The sequence below is a fragment of the Palaemon carinicauda genome, chromosome 11, assembly GCF_036898095.1.
Source record: "Palaemon carinicauda isolate YSFRI2023 chromosome 11, ASM3689809v2, whole genome shotgun sequence".
NCBI lineage: Eukaryota > Metazoa > Arthropoda > Malacostraca > Decapoda > Palaemonidae > Palaemon > Palaemon carinicauda.
This window is the reverse complement of record NC_090735.1, coordinates 18018979-18034654: the sequence shown is the minus strand read 5'-3', so window position 1 is coordinate 18034654 and position 15676 is coordinate 18018979. Positions and strand designations below refer to the sequence as shown.

Genomic DNA, 15676 nt, shown 5'->3' with positions numbered 1-15676 from the left:
TAGAAAAAGTAGCATCGCTGTTATTAGATTCAGGGAACACGAAAGGAGATGAGTTAATACTCTTCACTAGAGAGCTTCAGCCTTTCCTCCCATCTACTGTCATTAAAATAGATAAGAACAACAAAAGATAAACTAGAGCCTATGAAAAACTATGTAAAAAAAGTGTGATAGAAAATAGATCAAGAAAAAAATATATCATTTATGGATTGAGGAACTTTAAAAGAAAATATGGAAAGGGTATGACGTTGTTCAAGGGTGTTGGAGATGGTGAATATTATAATCAGTTCTGTGAATAGATGACCACAACTAAAACAATGTAGATTGGTGAAATGAATATATAAATGAGGATAGAGTCCTTTCTCGTCTCCAGAGGAATGTAAAGAGATGAAGGGGTTTCGGAAATACTGCAATGTATGAATGCATACATACATATATACACAAATATAAATTATAAATATATATATGTATATATATACAGTATATATATGCCTATATTATATATACTGAAAGTATACTTACATAGACACACCCACATATACTATATATATTGGCCTATATATACACAGTATATATATATATATATATATATATATATATATATATATATATATATATATATATTATACTGTATATAGATATAGATAGATAGATAGATAAATATATATACATGAATGATCTTCCAAATCGGGTAGTTGAATCGGTAGAACTTCAAAAAGTTCAAACTTACAGCAAATGTTTTATGTTGAACAGCCGACCTAGGTCTCTTTTCATAGTTTATATATGAAAGATCTTTTTTTAATGTTGTTACTGTCCTTAAAATACTCTATCTTAATTGTTCATTACTCCTCATATAGTTAATTTATTTCCTTATTTCCTTTCCTCGCCGGGCTAATTTTTCCTGTTGGAGCCCATGGGCTTATAGCATACAGCTTTTCAAACTAGGGTTGTAGCTTAGCTAGAAATAATAATAATAATAATAATAATAATAATAACAGTAATATCTTGTTGTACGAGTCTCATTAATCCCTAGACCGAGCCCCTTAATCAATTTGTTTGGATCTCAATTGAAATTTTCCCATATAACATAACTAACAAAAATTTCAGCCGATATGGCACTCTACCAACACCCAAATCAAATAGACATACAGTATACACACAGACATAATGATAAAATAAACGATAACTGTTTGATGAAACCGACTGTGATTTTATAGTTCTTACCTTCGAAAGAGACATTAACGGCTAACGGCAATGTGTTGAGGACGGAGGGAAGAAGGTAAGTAGAGTTGGACGGTATTTCCATAATAATACTGTTTCTTACAAATAGTGTAACACGTAATTTTGAAATCAAATTAACTGAACTTAGCTCAATTTAATAATAATAAAAAAAAAAAAAAACGTTTATTCTTTTCTAGTCTTTTCGATCGTCGATGGACTCCGAACGTAATGGCGTGCCAACTCACCCACAAGGACAACACCCTCATGTTTCTCGATTTCATGCTTCATCTCCATTGTCATCATAGTTGTTTTCTTCTCGCAGCCAACATTATCACTTGCTTTCTTAAGACCCATCACTTATTACAAAGAATGTCCACACATACAATGAAAATCACGTAAATAACGCAAACACAAGACGGAAAATGTATGTAGTAGTCGACGGCCATGTGAACTAACTAAAAACAAATAACTTTGCAGTTAGAGTGGACGCTCTGCCATCTAGCGTTAGCATCTGTAAGCTTGCTCGTATCTCAATACAAAATTTTGTTTGCTTGTTGGCATTTATATATATATATATATATATATATATATATATACATATATATATATATATATATATATATATATATATATATATACACACACACATATGTGTGTGCTTGTATAGGCCTATATAATCCCACAACCGGAAAGCTAATACAATAAATCTCCCTATTACGAACTCAAAACCTAAAGAGAAAGAAAAAAAAACAAGAAAAAAATATAGGAAACGAGAATAATTTATCGGCATAAATTTAGGGAAGCTGGGCAAAAATAATGATTTCCCGAGGGAATACAAATAGAATAGTCAGTCCTTCAGCGATAAACAGTGATAACAGAAAGTTACAAGTATTTGTCAATAATACATGGATTTATTTTGAAGTACAGCAAGAATATAGGTTTCCCTATAAGTGTTGCCTTGTGGTAGTAATTGGCCAGCCCCTTTTATACATTTGATACCTCAGTATCGACAAATTTGTTAAACATTACTTTTATTATGGCCAACCATAGCAAAAGAGATTGTGGATTCTTCTTTCCCACCGTTATCCCCACATTAAGTGGTTGGTTGCCTGATACGTCCTCTCCAATGCCTTCTATCAAAAGGGAAAAACCGGTATTTTATAGACCTTGGGGAAAACATTATAACAAAGATTGATGTGTAACGCCGAGAATAATCTAGAACTACAAATACCCAAATAACTACCTATTCAGAAAAACAAAATGTTGGCTGCTTGAGTTTCATTATTAGACCTATACCAAGAAATATATTTGAAAAATTACAGGAATATTCCTGAAACGAATACCAACTAGAAATTACTCTTTTATCTTACAGCAAAGAAACTTGAAATTTGTCTGCATATTTAGTTTAGTAAATGAACGTGATCATATAGGCCTAGCCGTCGTTTCCGTTCATTGAGTGAGAACACATTTACTTTTTGCAGTTTCAGCGAGTTGAAAACATTCATATGAAAAGCATCTTGGTAAATGATTTCAATGTTGATTAGATGCCAGTTTAAACTCTCTCTCTCTCTCTCTCTCTCTCTCTCTCTCTCTCTCTCTCTCTCTCTCTCTCTCTCTCTCTCTCAAGAATAATCACCAAGGACTTTTATACGCTAATATTCAAAAATTATTATCACCCTTCACATATCAAATTATCTTCTTTGCAAGAGACGAATCTTCTCATCAGAGATAGGCCTATGACGATATCAATAACCTAAACCAAAAACTGGCATATATTTTCGCCTTTTGGAAAGTATATTAACACCATTTTCACGTCGACTAATACACTAGAAAAAGTAGCATCGCTGTTATTAGATTCAGGGAACACGAAAGGAGATGAGTTAATACTCTTCACTAGAGAGCTTCAGCCTTTCCTCCCATCTACTATCATTAAAAATAGTTAAGAAGAACAAGAGAGAAGAGATAAGCATAAAGCGTATGGAAAAATATGGGGAAATTGTGGTAGAAAATAGAAACAAAATAAATTATTTATAGATTAAGGAACTTCAAAGGAAATATAGTGAGGATATGCTGTTGTTGAAGGGTGTTGGGGAGGTGAATATTGCAGTTCTTGGATTTGATAAGCTTAACTAAAACAATGTAGATTGGTGAAATGAATAAATAAATGAGTATAGAGTCCGTTCTCGTCTCCAGAGGAGTGTAAAGAGGAGAATGAGTTTAGGAAATACAGCAATGTATGAATGTATACATACATATATACACACATATAAACATAAATTGTATATATACAGTATATATATATATATATATATAAATATGCATACACACACACACACACACACACACACACATATATATATATATATATATATATATATATATATATATATATATATATATCGTAAGTATATATACATAGACACACCCACATATACTATATATATATATAGGCCTTAACAATGCACACACATAATATATATATATATATATATATATATATATATATATATATATATATATATATATATATATACTGTAAGTGTATATACATAGACACACCCACATATACTGTATATATAGGCCTATACAACAAACATAATATATATATATATATATATATATATATATATATATATACTTATATATATATACTTATATATATATATATATATATATATATATATATATACATATATATATATATATATATATATACAGACATATATATACATATATATATATACAGTATTAGATATATATATATATATATATATATATATATATATATATATATATGTGTGTGTGTGTGTGTGTGTGTGTGTGTGTGTGCATAATAGGTACATGAATGATCTTCCTAATCGGGTAGTTGAATCGGTAGAACTTCCAAAGATCAAACTTACAGCAAATGTTTTATGTTGAACAGCTGACCTAAGTCTCTTTATATAGTTTATATATGAAAGATCTGTTTTAATGTTGTTACTGTTCTTAAAATACTCTATTCTAATTGTTCATTACTCCTCATATAGTTAATTTATTTCCTTATTTCCTTTCCTCACCGTGCTAATTTTCCCTGTTGAAGCCCTTGGGCTTATAGCATACTGCTTTTCAAACTAGGGTTGTAGCTTAGCTAGAAATAATAATAATAATAATAATAATAATAAATAATATCTTGTTGTACGAGTCTCATTAATCCCTAGACCGAGCCCCTTAATCAATTTGTCTGGATCTCAATTCAAATTTTCCCATATAACATAACTAACAAAAATTTCATCCGATATGGCACTCTACCAACACCCAAATCAAATAGACATACAGTACACACAGACATAATGATAAAATAAACGATAACTGTTTGACAAAACAGACTGTGATTTTATAGAGTTCTTACCTTCGAAAGAGACATTAACGGCTAACGGCGATGCGTTAAGGAGGGAGGGAAGAAGGTAAGTAGAGTTGGACGGTGTCATCATAATAATTCTGATTCTTACACATAGTGTAACTCGTAATTTTGAAATCAAATTAACTGAACTTAGCTCAGTTTAATAAAAAAAAAAATGTTTATTCTCTTCCAGTTTTTTCGATCGTCGATGGACTCGGAACGTAATGGCGTGCCAACTCACCCACAAGGACAACACCCTCATGTTTCTCGATTTCATGCTTCATCTCCATTGCCATCATAGTTTTTTCTTCTCGCTGCCAACGTTATCACTTGCTCTCTTAAGACCCATCACTTATTACAAAGAATGTCCACAAATACAATGAAAATCGCGTACATAACAGAAACACAGCACAGGAAATATACACAGAAGTCGACGGCCATGTGAACTGATTACTTATAACTTTGCGTTCTGCCATCTAGCGTTAGCATCTGTAAGCTTGCTCGTATCTCAATACGAAATTTTGTTCGGTTGTTGCCTTGTATCTCGTGTTGGAGCGCTCATACATTGAGGTAATATATATATATATATATATATATATATATATATATATATATATATATATATATACGTGAGTGAGTGTATATATAATGCATGGAATGGATTTGTCATATTAGTTTTCAGAGACAAATCCCACAAACATAAAGCTAATACAATAAAATCTCTCTAATACGAACTCAAAACCTAAAGGTAAAGAAAAAAATAGACAAGAAAAAAATATAGGAAACGTGAATAATTTATCCGCATAGATTCGGGAAGCAGAGGGGATAAATAATGGCCTGTGTCGTACTCTTTATCGGATTTCCCGGGGGAATGAATACAAATAGAATAGTCTGTCCTTCAGCGATAAACAGTGAACACAGAAAGTTTCAAGTATTTGTCAACAATGCATGGATTTTTTTTTTAAGTACAGCAAGAACATAGGTTTGTCTATAAGTATTGCCTTGTGATAATAATAATTGGCCAGCCCATTTTATCCATTTGATACCCAAGTATCGATAAATTTGTTATGAACTTTTATTATGGCAACCATAGCAAAAGAGATTGTAGATTCTTCTTTCCCATCGTTATCCCCACATTAAGTGGTTGGTTGCCTGATACGTCCTCTCCAATGCCTTCTATCAAACGGGGAAAACCGGTATTCTATAGACCTTGAGGAAAACATTATAACAAAGATTGATGTGTAACGCCGAGAATAATCTATTACTAAAAATATCCAAATAACTCCCTATTCAGAAAAACAAAATGTTGGCTGTTTGAGTTTCAACATTAGACCTATATCAGGAAATATATTTGAATTGAATACGGGAATATTCCTGAAATGGATACCAACTAGAAATTACTCTTTATCTTCCAGCAAAGAAACTTGGAAATTTGTCTGTATATTTAGTTTTGTAAATGAGCGCGATCATATAGGCCTAGCCGTTTCCGTTCATTGAGGGAGAACACATTTACTTTTTGCAGTTTCAGCGAGTTGAAATGAAAACTTTCATATCATGAAAAGCATCTTGGTACATGGATTTCAATGTTGATTAGATGCCAGTTTAAAATCTCTCTCTCTCTCTCTCTCTCTCTCTCTCTCTCTCTCTCTCTCAACTAGTCAGAATGTCAATGATTAAAATCTTCAAATTCACATGAAATTCTATAATGAATGACAAATTTCTGCCAGGAAGAATTTGATGTAACTGCTCTCTCTCTCTCTCTCTCTCTCTCTCTCTCTCTCTCTCTCTCTCTCTCTCTCTCAAAAGTGTGCCAAAGTTATGTAAGCCTTTTAGCCTATATCCCGCAAAATTGAGAGACGTATAATAGATCATGGCTTCACCGTTAGCTTACCTCATATATTCAGAAGACTGAAGAGGCATTACCATAACGCTGACTTGGCCAACGTTCTCTCTACCGCAAGAGAGGCAGATTCTTAATAGGCAAGGCCCAGCTCTCTCTCTCTCTCTCTCTCTCTCTCTCTCTCTCTCTCTCTCTCTCTCTCTCTCTCTCAGTGGAGTTCAAACCTCTCCGATACTGTGCAGTATTTGCACGAGTTCCATACCTAAAAAAGCAAGTTTCATATATTTGATATCTCTATTTTTTTAATACTGGTTTATAAGTGATTTCTGTGACCGTGGAATATGTATCACCTGATAATTTTATTGAAATAAATACAATGTTTGTAGAGACAATATATTTAGTTTCTTTTAAAATTTATTTATAATTAAACTCTGTGACCGTAGAAAACGTAACACCCAATTTCTTTTACTAAAATAAATACAATGTTTGTAGAAAACATTATTTTGGTTTCTTTTAAAATTTATTTATAATTGAATTATGTGACATTAGAAAATGTGATGTTCGATTTAATCACAAAATGCTATGGTTGTAGTCTTCCATATTACTATGAAAAGCAATTTCTAACAATCATTTGCCCTCGAATGTTGGCTCTCTCACAACACCACTGTGAAACGTGTTGCATCCCATTAAATTCTGAGGTATACGACTCCGTTTGAGCTCTGGTTTTCCTGAATATTTTTTCCTATATTTTTCCCGAAGTGAAAGATCTGGGATGATTTGCTTTTCAGGACTGCAACATTATAAAAGGACTTAAAGCTTAGATCATATGCCTTCGTTTATATGCAGTGCATATGTTATAGTAAGGAGGTTTGAATTCTTGATGAATTATCTGTATCTATCTACATACACACACACATATATATATATATATATATATATATATGTGTGTGTGTGTGTGTGTGTGTATATATATATATATATATATATATATATATATATATATATATATTATGCCATATTTGCATATATAAATATATAAATATAAACTTTATATAATATATATAATAGATATATATATATATATATATATATATATATATATATATATATATATCATAAACATACATACATAAATACATACATACATACATACATACATACATACATATAAAGGCATAATTAACTATATGTACTGATATAATCTATCATTCCAAGACACCTGTTGATACATCATCTAACCTACAAAAAACCATGAATTTACAAAATGGAAATTCCAAATTCCCAGAATTCAACTAAAACTAAGAAAATTTGAGAAGAAAAAAAAAACACAATCTTTAATCCAGGTCCCGATCCAATCTTCATTCAAAATCAAACAAAGCCTTCCTCGGTCTATTTTCCACCATACTAAAAATTTTGATTTCAGTTTGTAAATTGTCTAAAAATCTGAATATTGGCAAGTGTGATGGCCGATGTGGTAACGTCCCTGATTGGCGAACATCAGACTGGGGTTCGAGTCCCGCTAAAATTCGTTAGTCTCTTTGGTCGCCGCAACCTCACCATCCTTACAAGCTATGATGGGGGGTTTGGCGGAGCCTATAGGTCTATCAGCTGAGTCATCAGCAGCCATTGCCTGACCCTCTTTGGTCCTAGCTTGGGTGGAAAGGGGGCTTGGGCGCTGATCATATGAATATATGTTCAGTCTCAAGGGCATTGTCTTGCTTCATAGGGCAACGTCACTGTCCCTTGCCTCTGCCATTCATGAGCGACCTTTAAACCTTTAATAGATGAACTCTACGGTCCTCTTACCAAATTTGGATCAGTTAAAATATTGGAATATTTATTTGGCTCTGAGTTCACATTCCCCTAAAAGGCCAAATAAATATTTCTGAAAAAAAAAAAAACGGGTATAATCGTAAAAATAATCCTGCTAATATCGTTGGCTGAGGCAACTACCTACTTAATAAGGTCTTTTTTCATCATATATAAAATTCTTATAAGCTCCGAAAGGCATATCAACTATACAGTTTTGTCTTAAACGTCATAACCGCTTAGCCGGGAGAATAGTGGACTTCGTGCCTAAGTGGTTCCCTTAACAGATTTTCCGAATGGCATCACCTCCTACCCTGCTGGGAGCCACGGGCTATTCGCAGTGGATATTTTCTCGTGAACGAGTCTACCCACTCCGGGAAGTTGAACGCTAGCTGGTTACTGAAAGTTGCTACGTTCATATTCCCCCATTGTGCTAATGTGTTAACTATTAACCAGAATATTTTCCTCCTTTTTCTCTTAGTTTTTTTTTTTATTCTTTCCTGGTTTTCGTCAGTCTTTATTCCAAACTACTGTCGAGTACGCGACCCGTCAACAATGATGGCGAAATATTTAGATAGATATGCACAAACAGGCACATTCACTCCCTTCTCACCAGGATATGACTACTCCCTCTCCCCCTATCCGAGGGACAGGGAGAGCTGAACGTGACCGAAAAGAAATTATATATATATATATATATATATATATATATATATATATATATATATATACCAAGACACTTGCTCATTATTATATAGGGGAGATTGATACCTTGATGTGTTCCATGTGATTATTATTAAGAGTAGTTTTCCAGACGAACTGCAAAAAGTTACATTTTACGTCTTGGTAAAAATTGTAAACATATCAGAGACGGCAAAATGCTATGATAAAAAAAATACATACATACATTTTATATATATATATAAAATATATATATCTATTATACGAAATCGTTCTTTTATAAGGAAATAGTTTTTAAAGTAGAGTAAATGAAGTATCATACAACATACGGCTATGATAATATTATCACATAAAAGATATGATAATTCTTAGACCTGAGTAATGACCCTAAAGGAAAAGAACACGAAACCATGTGTTTATCATTCGATAAAACCCACTTCCCTTAAAAAAAAAAAAATAATAATGAAAAATAAAAGAAAACAGATGACAAAGAATCGACAATTCAAAAGAAATGAAAAGGAACAAAAGCAAATGCCTTAAGAAGATGAATATGACTTCCACAATCTTAAGAAATTTGTCTCTTACTAGCGAGACAACAACCACGTTGGAGCACCTAATGTCTCTCGAACGAAACATATTTACCCCAGTCATAGAAACTTCCTTCTCCCTCCTCACTTGTCCTCAATGAATCCTATCTCTCATTTCATACCTCTCTCCTGTGCCTTCAGGGACAGCGTATGAGAGAGAGAGGACAATCGGATAAAGGGAGAGCCGTCCTACCGTCCCTATTTTGCAATTAATTTCGGAGACGCGAGAAAACTTTTCCACGTCCATGAATACGATCCCTGGAAGTGAGTAGACTCGGTCGCCTAAGATTCCATTTACCCCGGAAGAACCTTTTTGCTTGGCTCTTTACTCTTCCTTCTTTTGACTAGGAGTATATTTTTCAGTGAAGAAGATGAGAGAGAGAGAGAGAGAGAGAGAGAGAGAGAGAGAGAGAGAGAGAGAGAGAGAGAGAGAGAGAGAGAGAGAATGTTATAAAATATCTTGCTAACCCTGTGAAATGAAATATCTTGCTAACACTGTGAACATTATTAACATTCTGACACTCTCATTATGGAAATGCTGCTCTCCATGAATAGTGAATCTTCTACCTTTTTACCAATCATTTTTTTTTTTAAATAATGAATAATAGAAAATTAGGAATAAGATTCTTGTTCTATTATACGTTTGGCTTCACACTTGGTTTATTCATTTTATAAATAATAAATAAACTAAATTAGGAATAAGATTCTTGGCTTAACACTTGGTAAGCTCCATTCTATAAATGATAAGTGATGTTTCATGGGGAAGAAATTTGCATTAATTTTTGAAGCTTTAAGTTTTTTTATATGATATCTCATTAATTTTTTAGTATCGTTTACATCAATGATTCATTGTGCACATGCAAGAAGTTTTCTGTGCAAGAACAAGTTACAGGCTACATTAATCATCCTATTTTCTTAAGATTTTCCTTATGGTGCATGTTCTGATATAATATATTCTTCGATCGAAGTTTACTCAATCCATTTAGAACTCCAATTCAAAAGCAGGAATAAAGGAGTAATCAGTTTTCGTAAACATTTTTTTTATCCTCTAAGAAGATCTTATACGGACGTTACTATGGAATGTCAAACAAGATATAACCGAAGTCCAGGCTTGGGAGGTAGAATCGACCGAGATCGAGGTTTGGGAGGCCGAATCGACAGAGCTCGGGGCTTGGGGGGTAGAATCAACCGAGATCAAGGCTTGGGAGGTCGAATCGACCGAGCTCGAGGCTTAGGAGGTCAAATCGACCGAGCTCGAGGATTGTGAGGTCGAATCGACCGAGCTCGGGGCTTGGGAGGCCGAATCGACCGAGATCGGGGCTTGGGAGGCCGAATCGACCGAGCTCGAGGCTTGGGAGGCCGAATCGACCGAACTCGAGGCTTGGGAGGCCGAATCGACCGAGCTCGAGGCTTGGGAGGCCGAATCGACAGAGATCGGGCCTTGGGAGGCCGAATCGATCGAGATCGGGGCTTGAGAGGTAGAATGGACCGAGATCGAGGCTTGCGAGGTAGAATCGACCGAGATCGAGGCTTGGGAGGCCGAATGAACCGAATTCAAGGCTTGGGAGGTCGAATCAACCGAGCTCAAGGCTTGGGAGGTCGAATCGACCGAGCTCGGGGCTTGGGAGGCCGAATCGACAGAGATCGGGGCTTGGGAGGCCGAATCGACCGAGCTCGAGGCTTGGGAGGCCGAATCGACCGAACTCGAGGCTTGGGAGGCCGAATCGACCGAGCTCGAGGCTTGGGAGGCCGAATCGACAGAGATCGGGGCTTGGGAGGCCGAATCGACCGAGATCGGGGCTTGAGAGGTAGAATGGACCGAGATCGAGGCTTGCGAGGTAGAATCGACCGAGATCGAGGCTTGGGAGGCCGAATGAACCGAGTTCAAGGCTTGGGAGGTCGAATCGACTGAGCTCAAGGCTTGGGAGGTCGAATCGACCGAGATCGGGGCTTGGGAGGCCAAATCGACCGAACTCGAGGCTTGGGAGGTCAAATCGACCGAGCTCGAGGCTTGGGAGGCCGAATCGACCGAGATCGGGGCTTGGGAGGCCGAATTGACCGAGCTCGAGGCTTGGGAGGTAGAATGGACCGAGATCGAGGCTTGCGAGGTAGAATCGACCGTGATCGAGGCTTGGGAGGCCGAATCAACCGAGTTCAAGGCTTGGGAGGTCAAATCGACCGAGCTCAAGGCTTGGGAGGTCGAATCGACCAAGCTCGGGGGTTGGGAGGTCGAATCGACCGAGCTCGGGGCTTGGGAGGTCGAATCGACTGAGCACGGGGCTTGGGAGGCCGAAACGACCGAGCTCGTGGCTTGGGAGGTAGAATGGACCGAGATTGAGGCTTGAGAGGTAGAATCAACATAGATCGATACTTGGAGGTAAAATCAACATAGATTGATACTTGGAGGTAGAATCAACATAGATCGATACTTGGAGGTAGAATCAACCGAGATCGAAACTTGGAGGTAGAATCAACATAGATCGATACTTGGAGGTAGAATCAACCGAGATCGAAACTTGGAGGTAGAATCAACCAAGGTTGAAACTAGAGTTAGAATCAATCGAGATTGAAATTTATATGTAGTATAAGTTCAGTCTCTAAGATATTGTCCTGTCCCTTGCCTCTGCTATTTTATAAATAACATTTAAACTTGTCAACTTAGTAATAGGGTTTTTGGCAAAGCTGATAGGTTTAACTGCTGAATCAGCAGTAGCTATTGCCTGGTCTAACCTGAACCTAGCCATTTAAAGATAGATGCTTGGGGGTTTTGTAGTAAAAGTTTTAGAAGATTTAAATTATTTTCACAAAGTATCAGATTTAAAAAGTTTAGTGGATTTAAATTATTTTCACAAAGTATCAGATTTTAAAATTTAGAGGATTTAAACTATTTTCACAAAGTATTAGATTTAAAAGGTTTAGAAAATTTAAATTATTTTCACAAAGTATCGGATTCAAAAGGTTTAGAATATTTTAAATTATTTTCACAAAGTATCAGATTTAAAAGGTTTAGAAGATTTAAATTATTTTCACAAAGTATCAGATTCAAAAGGTTTAGAATATTTTTAATTATTTTCACAAAGTATCAGATTTAGAAGGTTTAGAAGATTTTCAATTATTTTCACAAAGTATCAGAATTATGTAGGACTTACTAAGTTCTTACGTAGATCATTTTGAATATAGACATTTGATATCTTAAAGAAGTGCCGCTTAAGTTATTACTTTGGCAAAAAAGTGGACGTATTTCGATTGTAGAATGAATGACTTGATATGTGACGGGTGGCAATTTCTCTTAATGCATATAAGTTCAGCAAAATAAAAGACTGAAAAAAAATTTCTTGTCATAATTACACTTTCCCTTTCCGTGATCTCTCATTTTTCTCAAATCGCCTGAAATAACATACAAAAATCAGACTATATATCTGTTTAGTGAGATCGGTGTTAGTCTATGGACATGAGTCATGGTAAGATAATGAAACAATCTCCAATAAATTTAGTAGATTTGAGAACAAAGCCCTCAGAGGGATATTGGGAGTTAAATGGCAGGACAGAATTAGAAATGAAACTATAAGAGAGATTACTCGAGTGCCATATGTGGATGAGATCATGATGATGGGTAGATGAAGATGGTTTGGGCATGCTACTCGCACTCCCCATGAGAGATTAATCTACCAAACGTTCAGCTGGGCTCCACAAGGTACTAGAAGAGTTGGAAGACCCAGGCCTACATGGCTGAGGACTACCAAGCGCGAAATAGGAGATGATGAATGGAGAAGTATTGAATTAAAAGCTCAAGATAGAGACGACTGGCGAAATCTAACCGAGGCCCTTTGCGTCAATAGGCGTAGGAGGAGATGATGATGATATCCTATTTACTCGTCTTGTAGACTTGTCAAAAATGATTGTCATTTTGATGTCTGACGTTTATGCAACATAAAGAAACCATTTAATTTCTATGGCTTTCAAACAATTTAGGAATTTTATTTTGTTTTATGGCTCTTATCTATTGGATTCAACTTCGGTTTTTTTGTTTTTTTTTTTTGTAGGCCTATCGGAATGTGATTGGATGTATCTACGCCTTTATTGAACTCTGTAAAAGTAAATTCTTAGTTTGAAAATTACAAAAATCCTATAATGAAGGAATATTCTTTCCCACCTTAAGGTACATTTATCGTTACTATAGTTAATTTTCTTTCCCTATATCATTATCATTACTTGCTAAGCTACAACCCTAGTTGGAAAAGCAGGATGCTATAAGCCCAAGGGCTCCAACGGGGAAAATAGCCTAGTGAGAAAAGGAAATAAGGAAATAAATTACAAGAGAAGTTTAAGAACAATAATAACATCTATCTAAATATTCCATATGAAAACTATAAAAACGTAAATACAGATCGAATTTTGCTTTGCAAACCTTCGTGTGAACCTTACTCTAGCCATTCTTTCAAAAGTCGAAAAAACTCTTATTTATTATTCATCTGGCACCCACATCACCAATTTTCCTTAAAAGCCCGTCGTATTTCTTTATTCCAAGCGTTATTTATCCTTTCCCAGAATAAAAACCTTTCATGGAAACCACATCCCTCCATTTTCCCCTTTTATCCAACCTCATCCAGCTGCTCTGGAGATGAGGTAAGCCGAGGATAAATCTCACGAAAGTAAAAGATAAACATTTTTGTCTGAGGCAAACGGATTGGCAAGCCAGAGGACGGACAGCTCGAATATGATAAATATACCTGTTGCTAAAGCGATAGCTTTAGGTAAGATTAAGGTAGTCAGTTAATATCAGGCAGATGCATTGAGAGAGAGAGAGAGAGAGAGAGAGAGAGAGAGAGAGAGAGAGAGAGAGAGAGAGAGAGAGAGAGAGAGAGAGAGAGGCAAACACACAGATGTGTCTCTTTTATCAATAACAATTCATTTTTCCAACAGGGGGTGGCGCTAGAAAGAAGAGTTTTCAAAAGGTTATCAGCATCATTCACAGCCCCCACCCCCCACCCCCTATAAAAAAGGATCATAAACGACGCGTTGAGCTCAGTAACGCACACTGCGTCATTACCTTTAAAATTTTAAGCACTGATGTGCGTCCTGTGTAACAAGATACAAAATTTCTTTTCCCCTATCTATCCTATCCTCTCCTTATCTTTTCATTCTTTCTAAGTGGTCAGACCATCTCAGCACACAAATCAATCCTTTCACCTATGCGATCATTTCTACCAAGTTGACGTATCTCCATATTTCTAACCTTTGCTTTTCTTGTGCTGTGTATATTAGATATGTACATAATCGTGTAAGCTTTAACATTTAATACTTCACTTAAGAGCAAAAGGAAAAAGATCACATAAAGAAGTATAGTTATAGACTAGATTTTACAAGTGATGGAAAAACAGTTGTATTTGAAAAAGATGCAATTTCGATCTGGTATATAAAAGGTGAATCTTGGAAAGTTGCGCATGCCAATTCTTATGGGTTCAAAGAAAATTTATCATGTTACGTGTTTAGCAACAAGAGCCTGTGTCTTGCATATAGTAGAATCAAGAACGGTTTATCGTAGCTTATACTCGCCATAGAAGGGTTAGGGTAAAAGGTTCTCTTGGTTAAGGATAAGTTAGGTCAAAATATAAAAAAAGTTATTGATCCATTTTCAGACCATGGTTATGAAAAAAAAAAAAATGAAGGTTTGTATGCGAGCAATTAAAGATGTGAAAACATCTGGCTATTCCTTTCCTGCATACAAACACCAATTACACACCCTCTTCTTTGTTGGCTATTTTCTTTTCCTTATATTTCAGCTCTATTGAAAACAAGGGATAGATTTTTGACTGTGGATGTTAGGGGGAGAAAAGATAAGAAATAGAATGAATGTAGGACTTAATGGCGGAAAAGAGTTTGAGCGTAATTTAGAATCTGGGGAAAAGAACAAAGATAATAAAATAGAGAATTAAAAAGGAAACACCGAGAGATTTCTTTTGGCAAGGACAAGGGTGTGCACACAGCTGGATATATTTCCTTTTGTGAGAGAGAGAGAGAGAGAGAGAGAGAGAGAGAGAGAGAGAGAGAGAGAGAGAGAGAGAGAGAGAGAATGCACTGAGATAACCAGAAAATAAATGAATAAAAAAATATGAATAAGCTTATAACTCTGCGAATAATATACCTAAACTAAATAACTTT

General features: G+C 35.4%; 1 protein-coding gene across 1 annotated transcript in view; it reads right to left on the bottom strand.

Moving 5' to 3' along the window:
* Positions 1–10745: 10745 nt before the first annotated feature.
* The window catches only part of LOC137649179 (clumping factor A-like), a 5395-nt gene continuing 464 nt past the window's right edge, over positions 10746–15676 (bottom strand). The window contains exon 2 of the mRNA XM_068382169.1: positions 10746–11884. Coding sequence (XP_068238270.1) covers positions 10746–11884 — 1139 coding nt within the window. The remainder of the gene's footprint in view (positions 11885–15676) is intronic.